The 11,287-nt window shown below is 34.3% G+C and overlaps 1 protein-coding gene across 1 annotated transcript; it reads left to right on the plus strand.

Moving 5' to 3' along the window:
- Positions 1-224: 224 nt before the first annotated feature.
- On the plus strand, positions 225-6,934 carry LOC148207949 (reticulon-like protein B22). The gene is made up of 4 exons (XM_088118179.1): positions 225-512; positions 667-808; positions 6,205-6,277; positions 6,694-6,934. The coding sequence occupies exons 1-4, from the start codon at positions 286-288 to the stop codon at positions 6,807-6,809; spliced, it is 558 nt and encodes a 185-aa protein (XP_087974305.1). The 5' UTR covers positions 225-285; the 3' UTR covers positions 6,810-6,934.
- The last annotated feature ends 4,353 nt before the right edge of the window (positions 6,935-11,287 follow it).

Raw genomic sequence — 11,287 nt, forward strand, 5'->3', positions numbered from 1 at the left:
CAAATATGTACAATATCTACTTGTACTGCATCGGTCATCCGAACAACTCGCCCAATCCTACGACAAGCGAGAGTCAAACAGGAAGGCACCATGGAGAGACCATGACCCAATGTACCCTTGGAAACCAATGAAGGCATTGGCATGTTTCAATTTGAGGGGTGAAATTGTAAAATCACATGCACATCACGTCATTCAATTGTTTATTAAATAATGTATTAAAACAAAACAAAAAGGTTCTCTGTAATTTTGACGAATGGTGGTTTGGCAGAGGGTTTGCGAATTGCGATGATGAGTCAAATAGGGCGGAGGAGCGAATCAGAAATGGCGAATCGCACCATTCACAGCACCACACAACTTGGGAAACCCATGGTTGCTCTCATTTGCGGTTCTTTGGTATATTACCACTGCGCCTTTCGAAACTCCAGCCTCCTCTCCCTCGTTGCCGACGTTTTCATCGTTCTCCTCTGCTCCCTCGCCATTCTCGGCCTTCTCTTCCGCCATATGAACATCTCGTAAGCTGTTCTTCTTGGGGTTTTTTTCATTTTTTTATTGATTGCTTCAAAGTAGTGTTGCTGAACTTAAATCCTTCATCTGTGTGCATATTCTTGTCGTCGCAATCATCTTCTATTGTAATCTGTGAGCCAAATTTTGAACAATTCGCTGCAGGGTACCGGTGGATCCGCTTGAGTGGCAAATATCGCAGGATACTGCTAATGGTTTGGTTGCTTGGTTAGCCAATACCATTGGTGCTGCTGAGTCTGTTCTTAGGGTGGCAGCAACGGGGCATGACAAGAGGCTTTTTCTCAAGGTATTGCTCTTAGATTATAATTAATAGTTTGTACATTGCTGCACTTCTACACTGTTTCACAAGTAATAACTAGCTTTCTTTTAGTCAATTCTAAGTTATTGTATGAACTTGCGTAGAAGAAGTATCTGAAATTGCATATTAGCAGTTCTTTCTACAATCCCATGGTTGCTCTAATTTGTGGAGTGTCAAGCATCTCAAAGTACTAGAGTTCGTCTCTGTTTGGCTTTGAATGCAGTTCACTTAGAAAGTATCAAAGAAACATTAGAGGTTTCACCTCCCGTGGTTAGATCAAATAACTTTTTGTTAAGCAATCAATACTTTTCATGGATAAGTGCGGAACTCTTATTCGGAGATAAGAAATAAAAACAGCTCGTAGAAAACCTAGGCTACTTCACAGCCCAAAACTAAAAATTACAAATAAAGATGCAAGAATTCTCAATTAAAGAGAAGAAAAAAACAGTCCAACAAAGATCCTAAAAAGTCATAGAAACATCTCCAAAAGCCTATCACAATCATTACATAAAAAAAATATCATAAATCTCATCCTTGGTAGGGAAGTAAGCCCTTAAAATTTTCCAAATAGCTCCAACGGAAAAAAGAAAACCAAAAGGAGGAGCAAACATAGAAGCCCAACGAGGATCTTTAGGATGAAAAGAAGCTTACAGAAGCTAAAAGTTCACCAGGCAAAGAGACCCGATCCCTCAGTCTGATCCCACAAGGCAAAATCAAATATAATTTTTTCCTTTCCACTAGAGATTGGTTATTTGAGAATTGTGGAAATCCTACTTTCATACGATATCTTAATGAGCTTATATGTAATTATCAATAAAGTCATTTTAATTTTATCTATAAACATATCAAAATCCCATTCCTAGCAACAATGTCATTTTCTGTAAATATTTCTATTGGAATTGACAGCCAACCACAACCAATATTAGTGTTAAATATAAAGGAATATTGTTATGTTGTCTGAAACGATACGCTAATTCTCCAAAATCATTCCCGAAGGTGAATACATCAAAAGATCTATACCCTTGTCCCCAAAATTTTTTCTTTACCACACCTAGCCTTTTCTGAATCTTCTGAAGGGAAACCCTTTTTAATAACAAAAGGAATTTCCATTGATTCTGAAGGAGAAAAAACATTCTCAGGCCTTGTGATCTCAGTTTCTTTATTTCCACATAAGGGAGCTACCTCTCCATCCATCTTGAAAGTATCAACTTCTGCTCCTCCCTTGGTTCTTTCCAATCCAAATCAGAATAATAGCACTCATCTCACTACTAAGAGTTCCATAAACAAATATTTGAGAGACGACTTTATTTTCACCCATTTTCTTCCTTGAAAACTTGTTTTCCCTTGTCAAAATTCCGGGAGTCCTGAATAAGGTAGTGACTGGTGCTCTTACTAAGATCCTCGTTTAGCCTTTCTTCTCCAGAAAACTAGAACTTCATCTACTAGTCTAATTGTATTACCACCATCTGGACTTCTATTTCTGTTTGAAAACTGACCATCAGCCGGCAAAATACCATTCTTTTCAAGAGAAATAACATCTCTTTCCTTATTTACTAGGCCAACTGGTAATTTTATGGAGAGGACTTTCCAAGTACCTAACATGTGCTGATAAAACAAATTCCAGTTCCTTTATTTTCATGCTCAAATTTAATGATTTTCCTTTTTCCACACTTCGAATTAATGACACTAATTCCTTACTCTTGGACCCTGAATCATCAGCCTCAATAACTATTCCAATTTCTGAAAACTCCAGTGTTTTCTCTTCCTTACCCCACCTCTTTATTAAAGTTTTTAGAACTCCTTGGCATCTCTTTGTATTTATTCGTACTTTCCAAACTATGAGCATTAAAGAATGGTCTTGGAACTAAACTTTTCCACCTATCTGCATTGACTTTTTGACTTTTTATCAACCTCCTTACAGATTGAATTTTTTTTATGAATCTGATTCATTTTCCAATTTCTTCTCCCATCGAATTGCATCATGGAATTTCCACAATTCAAGTCTTTGCCATGGATCAACACATTGCAATCTATTTCGTGGACAAGGACTACCCATAACACCAATCATTATATTTCTTTTAACTCAAATTCAAAACTTCTAAGTAGCAATCCAGTTTCTAATTGGATTAAACCCCCCAAAGGCTTCAAAGATCTGTTTTTCGCAAACCACCAAAAGTATGCCTCTCAACTTTAGCCATTATCTATCCACCATAACAGGAATAACATCTGGTTTCTCATGTTTAATGGCGTTCCATCTATCAAACTTGAATTGGAAAATTCCCACTTCCTTCCACCGTGCCAATTCACATAAACAAATCCATTGGCAACCTTTTCGTGCATTTAAGCAAAGATTTGCCCACGGATTAAGCCTACCTATCTCATCAAAATCCACCTTTTTTTTTATAAGATACTGGAACAATATATTCAAAAAATACCCTTAACAGCAGAGGGTGGAGGTCACCCTCTCCTAAGGACTATACCGTCACAACTTTCCAATCATTTGCTACTAAGCTATAATTACAAAAGAATTTTTTATGGTTAATGGCCCACTAAGAAGTAAGATTCAGTAAATTCATACAAAAAGAATCCTCTGGGACCTTTTATCAACGAAAGTTTACTGTTCCTTTAATCTTCAAAACTCCACCTTTAAAGCTTAAGCAATTGCAAATCAGTCATCATGCCAATTCAATCTAGTAATTGAAATTGTACAATCTCAATTTATCTCTGCAGAATATATTTGTTTCCTTTCCTTACCCAAAACTCCTTTGGCAACCTCTTACTTTCTTCAAAATTGAAGGAAGGCTCCTTATTTGTCCTATTGTGAAAAGATTGCAAATCGTCTTCAAAACAACCTGGCTGCTTCCTTTCTTCACGAACTTTTTCCATTCCTTTTTTTGAATTTTCCTTAACAATTTCATGTCATTTCCAAAAGATGGCCTATCCTCGTCTGTTTTTCCCTTAAGGGACAAAAGTCCTTCCTTTTTTACTATCAGCAGTAAAATTAGATATTTCAGCATACCAACATAATGATTCACATTCTCCAAACTCATTACACTGTTTTTGGATCTAGTCCTCTGTCCTTATAACAAACATACTGTTTAATGGAGATTGAAGAAGCTCCACCAGAGGCGTTTCTAATCAAAGCACCTTGTTCCAAATTAATCTATTGCTAAAGGAGTAGGATTATTTTTCTCCTCCAGCTTAAAAAGAGAACCACAGCTTCGGAGAAAGCAGGGAATGCCCTAATTGAAAAGTACTTGTATACTGCCCTACAACTACTTAATTGTAACCTTTCATCTTGATCCTGTGTATCCAAGAACTGACTTTGCTTTACCTACCTACATTCTTCACTCATCTACTTTTAGTTATCTGCTGCATTGATGGTAGTCTTGCATATTAGAGTGATAATTATTCAGAATGTTAGATCTATGAAAAAATATAGTGCACTGTTTCTTTTGCCATCTATACTATTTTTTAATTACAACTTATTTTTTTATTATTACTATTTGGGGGGTCTTTTCGAACCACTTCGGGTTGATGTTGGGTTATGATACCTCGGCTTCCTAATTCCATCTTGTTCTCGGACATTTTGGAACAAATTTTTTCTTGTTTCTTTTAGTTACAACCATACTAATAGAGTGTAGGCTGTGACGCCCACATAGTGGACAAGTGGTGGCGACATGCATATGTCACCCATCAGACCATGTTGAGGGCCGAGAGAGAAGTGTCGTGATGCGACCAAGGAGGATAGTGCATCACCTATCACACCTCATGGATGTGCATAAGAATGCCTAGAGAAAGCGTATGCAAAATGCAAGGCGAAGGCGATGTCAGTGGTGTTGGTGACAAGCTCAATGGGGGCCAGTTGGGCCCTGGGCCATGATCCTAGAAGTCGGGGTTCCGTCGAGAGTTTGGACGAGCGGCTTTAGAGTTAGATGCATATTAGTGAGATATGCAAGCACGCCAAGTTTCATGCCAATCGGAGTTCAGACGTGCGCTCTACGTTGGCGAGTGACTCCTCGCCACTTTGCACGTACACACCTTCCAGACCAAGAATGCATTAGAATGTACCTTAGAGGGAGGCATGGTGTCAGCTCTCCACCACCCCTGGGCCCTGTGGCCTAAGTGAGCTACCCCATGGCACATGCGTGTGTCATGGTGTGGGCGAGCGTTGCAAGACCAGGGTTTTGGGCATCTTCCTTCGAGAATGGGAATCTCAAGGACAGTGTCGTGCGGCACAGGTGTGCCGGCATTGCGCCTCGTCCCATGGGCTGGAGGTTGAACATAGGGGCCGTTATGCAGTACGGTATGCTCGAAAGACAAGGTACGGGCGCGGGAGTCATCGTGCCTCGATTACGTCTGGATGGATGGATGTCCGAAAGGTCCCGATCATAAATACAAGTCTATGGGTCGGTTCTTGATAAGCGTGTCCAAGTGAGCAGTGAAGTCCGATGACATCTCGATGCTCGGGGTGGCATCCTACAGTACCTGTGGGCATGTGGTAAGTGAGAAAAAGCTAGTCTTTGCCCGGTAAGCGGCAAGACTCATCCCGGTTGCCAAGTTTGGTCATTCCTTGTTCGGATCTCGGTAGGAATCATCCCAGCAGTATCCGGTAAGGCCGTTTAGCCCGTTATTGACTAGTTTCTCGGCAGGAATGGTCTTAGAGGCGTCCGATGGGCCCGATAAGCTAGTTTTGACATAGTTAAGTGGTAGGAATATCCCGGTTGTACACGGTTGGCGTTTTAAGCTCATTCTGACCCCATTATAGGTCAGAACTCATCCGGGTAAGGTCCTGGCTCATCGTAGGAGCGGGACGGCCGAGTGGCCAAGAACTACAATGGTTGAAAAAGCGAATTGAAGCTCAGTCGAGGAAGAAAGAATCTCGTCTAAGGTCCGACAAAGCCACAAAGGGCGCGAAAAGTGGATTGGGGCTAAAGTTTCCCGTAAGGCTGGCCATGGTCGAGCTTAGATCATGGTGCTGCGCGGTTGAGAAATGTACGACTATGACAGTAGGCTCCTATACCATTACTATTACATCTAATGAATCTAGACAATTTTATATGGACATTTTTTATTACCTATGAATTTTAAACCTCTTATAATCCAATGGGGTCCATAATGCCGTATCATATCACATTAATTAAATAAGAATATTATTCATACAAATTGCATACCTGAGGTTCTTGTCTGTTTAGCAGTTAGATCAAATAATAAATTTAGATATCATATAACTTGTATCCATTGTCATTGATAAACTGTGAGGTTTAATCAGTACATATTAATTGCTTCTGTAGTTAATCCATCTTCTTAAAAGGAATAGCTGTACTCATTTTCTCATATTGTGATGGATGTTGTAAACTAAAGTTATTGAAATCTTTCTCTAGGTCGTCGTTGTTTGCCTTTATGCTCTCTCTGTGCTGGGAAGATTGGTTTCAGGTGTTACAGTTGCCTACACTGGTATGTTTCCCCTATCTCTGCTGTCCTACAAGAAAAGAAATATGCATGACCATTTGATAGGACAATTTTCTCCGCTCTTCATATTTGACCTGTCATGCGAATATGGATCGTAGCAGAGTAATTAACTCCACCATCTGATTTGTCGCTCAGTAGTTATAGGCTTATTTAGTAACGTTTATATTTCTTGTTTCATGTATGCTTATGTTTCTTTCAAAATAAGAAATAGGAAACAAGAAATAGAAATGTGATGAAACCTATATATATTTGTTTGCAACTTCCCCATCTTTTTTTAAACTTTTCAAATGGGAGTAGGCCGAGGCTTATTTCTGTTCAGATTAGGGAGAAATTAGATTGTTTTAGCATATTTATGGAAGCAATCTGTGCGTGATTGATGCATAAGAGCTTTGGATTAACAGGTTTATGCATGTTGTGCGTATACATGGTGTTGGAGAATTCTGAGTCAACCAGTGGTTCCGTTTTTCCTTTTTCAAGGAGAGGAAACGACCCCACTTCGCACCAAGATGCCATCTAGTCTTCTTCGCTGCTTACTGTAGATATCTCTGTGAATATTATATTATATTATCTACAATTGTTTGTTCAGGTGGAGTAATAAATTTATTTGATGGAAAAAGATTTATTTTTCCATCTTCGACTTTAGAGAGGCAAGTAATGATCTAACCGATTGAACTATGGGGATATTGGTTAAGTATTCTGGCACTTTCTAGGCAAAATGCCTTGGAGAAACTTAAAAGGATGAAACATGTTTACAAGTATTGGAATGCATCAATGGTTTTACTCTTAAAGCTAATGAATTATTTTGCAACTTGTACTCTTAAAATGTGGTGCAAATGAAGCAGATCAAGTAGCTTTCATTACAATGTTCCTCCTATGAAGACACAACACAATGATTGCAAAAATTTCAGTGCAACTCCAAAAGTAATGCTCTTTCTTTAGGACAAAAGGAAATAACATTAGGCATTCAAAGAAAGCTCTTTCTTTAGGTTTATGCATGTTTTGGAGCAGTATGACAATGGAGGGTCCGTTTGATAACGTTTCCGTTTTTTTGTTTCTCATTTTCAATTTTCTTGAGAAATTTAAGCATTTTGTTACTAAATATGTTTCTTGTTTCTCTCTTTTTTGGGAACATTATCAAAATTGTATAGAAAATTTGAAAACAACTCAAATAAGTTTCTTCTTTCTTTTTTTTCCCATTTTCAATTTGTTCTTCTAAAACATAAATAAAAAAATGTTGTTATATCATATTTGAATTTATGAATGTTAGTGTGATGCAATTCATTTTTCTTTATTAAAGATGAAGAAACGGAAACAAGAAATATGAACGTCATCAAACGAGTTCGAAGCTTTCCTTTGAAATGGTTTTTGAAATCCCATATTTGCCGCAGGGCAATCATAATCCTCCATCGGTAGCCTTTAGCCAACAGCTCCCATACTTGGATATATCAATCAATATATGTATAAATTGGAGGGTATGATGTCAATTTTGACTTGTTTCTCTTGCTGCAATTCACCATACATTTTTTTTAGGATTAAAAAAAAATCATAAATAGAAACTTAAATATTATTTGTACAACACATCAATTTATATTATTTTCATATTTTTATAAAATATTTAATATTAATTATTAATTTCAATTTCAATTTCAATTTGACATGAGAATCTTGAAAGGTCATCCATAGACATTTTAGGATAATCCAGCATCTTGAGATGTCTAGATATTTGTATAAATCTTTTAAGCTTTTCTTAATCTAGTCTTTAATCTTTTAAAAGTGTTGTTTTACTCCTATATTAAAAATCTCAACTAAATCATCTATAAAAAATATTAAAATTTGTTAAAAAAAAATTCATATGTCAATAAATTATTATTTTATTAACCTATTAAGACATTTAAGACATACCCATAGAAGTGAATTTTATAAATTGAATAGTGGATTTTGTTGATTGATTGGATTTTATGTTTAATTTTAATTTTCTTATAGAAAGATTTAAATGAATGAGATATTATTTTAAATTATTATTTAATTTTCTTAGGGCTGTTTTAATAAATTTATTTACACAAATGTCTAAATTTTTATAATTTTATACTTTTAGATTTCTGCACGTAGGATTTTATTTTAATTCCGATTTTATCCTTATTTATTGCATGTACATTTATTATATTTATTTGTTTTTTTTAATATAAAAGATTGAATTCCATAAATTATTATCATAATATTTTAATTATTGTGACCTCATACTAATTTTCAACACAAATCCCTTAATTCACTCCTTCAAAACCTTAATTTATTCCTTCAAAAAGATTGATTTTTCCTTAATTCACTCCCACATTGGTGCTCAATCTTGAAAGACAATTCAAAATCACATAAACATCTTTTAAAGTCTCAATAAACATATATCCGCATATTCAAAAAATATATTCAAAATTACAGTATATATCCACTTATATATCCGCATATATACATTCAAAATCAGTATAGTATATATCCGCATATCCGCATATATACAAGTTGAGTTATAAGATATATCATAATCAAATCACTATACTATATACCCTCACATATACAATATTTCACACCAAATCAGAAATTAAAAAATCCGTTGGAATGCAAACCTTTCAATATGGAGATGACCTGCTTTGGCGACTGCGAAAAATGGATGCAATCGTAGATGAAGGCAGACAAATGTCAGGTGAGACGAAGGTAGGCAGAAACGTCCGGAGAATAAGAACCGACGGAAATCTCTTTTTGAAGGCGACCGAAGATGAAATGCTTTTGCGACAAAGAAAAAAGGAACCGGCCGAAGAGGAAGGCAGATGGTCGGAGGAGGTTTCTATTTTTTTTTTACCTTACTCAAGTTAGCTAATTTTTATTTTTAGTACAATATGTTGGGGAGGAGATTCAAACTCACAACCTTATAGAAGTATATGCCAATTACCACTGAGCTATGTTCGCTTTGGCAGCTAATTTTATTTTTAGTTAAATAAAACTTAGTAAATATAATATAAAAAGATATAACATAGACTTAAAGAATAATATTTATTAAAGAAAATATAATTGAGAATATAAATTTATTGGAAAAACGTATCCATTATTAACTTAAATAGAGAATAAAGTTTCAAAATATTTTTAATTTAAAAAATATAAATTTTTTTTGTTTAATAAAATATAATAGCTTAAAAAAGTAAATTATCAAAATATTTTAAGTTAAAAATATAAAATAAAAATAAAAAACAAATTATAGATTATTAAAAAAATATAATTTACAATATAAACTGTTATAAAAGTATAAATTATTAGTTTAAAAAAAGAATAAATTTAAAATATTTTTAATTTAAAAATTAGAATTTTTTTTAAAGAAATACCCTAGTTTTAAATTAAATAAATTTTGAAAACATTTTAGATTAAAAAAAATATATAAAAAATATTATCCCCGTTCCCTATTCTTAGTTTCCCTAAAGAATCCCTTTCCCCCTCTTTTTCCTTTAAAAATTCGCCTTTTTTTTAAAAGAAAATCCAATAGTTTTAAATTCCCCTAAATTTTGAAAACTTTTAGATTAAAAAAATATATAAAAAAAGAAAAAAAAATATTTGCATCGAATGGAATTTGATCCTGAACCTCTTATTCAAATTAGGTCACATGTACCACCAGGCCACTGAAAATTTTGTATAAAACTGTGACAAATATATTATTAATACCTTAGATAGCGCCTGGACATAAAATAAAGAAACAGAAACGGCAAAAACGAAACTATTTTTCATAGTTCCCAAAAATTGGTCCATTTTTTGGAAACGTTTCTCAAAATTTAGAAACGAGAAACGGATTGGTTACCAAAACATGTCCGTTTCTAAAAATGAAATAAAAAAAATCTACTACAGGAAACGGGAACGTTACCAAACGAGGCCTATATTATCACCGCTTGTTAAACTCAAATAAGGTAGCTTTCACTAGGGTAAATACATGTTTGATAACCATTTTTTTTAGTTTTTTTTTTTCATATTTATTTGTTTACATTTCATTTATAAGTTTAATTTTTTTCTAGATTTTAAAAATTTTTGTAAGATATTAAGAACCACGTTTGGTCTTTATATTTTTTTATAAAATAACAATTTAGTCTCTCAACTTTAGTTTGTAACGATTTAATTTATGTATTTTAAATTGATAATAATTTAGTCTCAAGACTCTAGTACGTAACAATTTAGTCCCAGTAATTTAAAATTCATAACAATCTAGTCCCTATAGTAAAAAATCTCATCAAAATGAAGTGTCGATTTTTATTGTATAACGATTAGTCTTTGTAATTTATAAACATATTTTGGTTCGTAATTGGTTTATTGATCGACATATATAAGAATCTTAACAAAAACTTTTACTAAATCATTATAAATTTTAGGACTAAATTATTATCAATTTAAAATAGAGAGATCAAATCGTTACAAACTAAAATTGAGGGACTAAATCATCACTTTATCAAAGGTACAAGCACCAACCGTAGTTTTTAACCTTTATAAAAACTATATAACAAAACAATGAACAAGTAGGTGAGAATAATGTTTGTAAGCACAAATTTTAAAGGAAAATATTTAGGTTTTAACGGTGATCAAGACCAATCAAATTTTTATTTATCAGACGCTTTGACAATTTCTTCTTATTTAACATGATTCAGAATGAATTGGTTGCAGTTGTTGTATTGGACGAAATATTGCGTTAATTAATTATGTTATGATACAAAGAAAAGAAACCAATATTCCACACTTCACAAACTGGTTTTTTGCTCAGTACTATATCACAAAATTTCAATATCTATACAAACAAAACCAACTCCCCTTCCCCTTCTCTTGATTCATTGCAATTCTTCAGTCTTCACAGGACTCCAGCTATTTCTTGACATTGAATTCTTCCTCGCATGTGAAACGAATCCAACAATGTATCCAATGAACACCCCAAGAACCAAAATACTTCCTCCCATCACTACCACGACACCGATGATTCTA

Source organism: Momordica charantia, unplaced genomic scaffold (genome assembly GCF_013281855.1).
Source record: "Momordica charantia cultivar OHB3-1 unplaced genomic scaffold, Mcharantia_2.0 BLBB01000016.1, whole genome shotgun sequence".
Taxonomy (NCBI): Eukaryota; Viridiplantae; Streptophyta; class Magnoliopsida; order Cucurbitales; family Cucurbitaceae; genus Momordica; species Momordica charantia.

Bases quoted from the DNA above. Each gene is read 5' to 3' on its own strand.
- LOC148207949 (XM_088118179.1), top strand. From the start codon at position 286: ATGATGAGTCAAATAGGGCGGAGGAGCGAATCAGAAATGGCGAATCGC. The intron at 513-666 runs GTAAGCTGTTCT...AATTCGCTGCAG, and splicing joins TTCCGCCATATGAACATCTC to GGTACCGGTGGATCCGCTTG. The intron at 809-6,204 runs GTATTGCTCTTA...ATCTTTCTCTAG, and splicing joins ACAAGAGGCTTTTTCTCAAG to GTCGTCGTTGTTTGCCTTTA.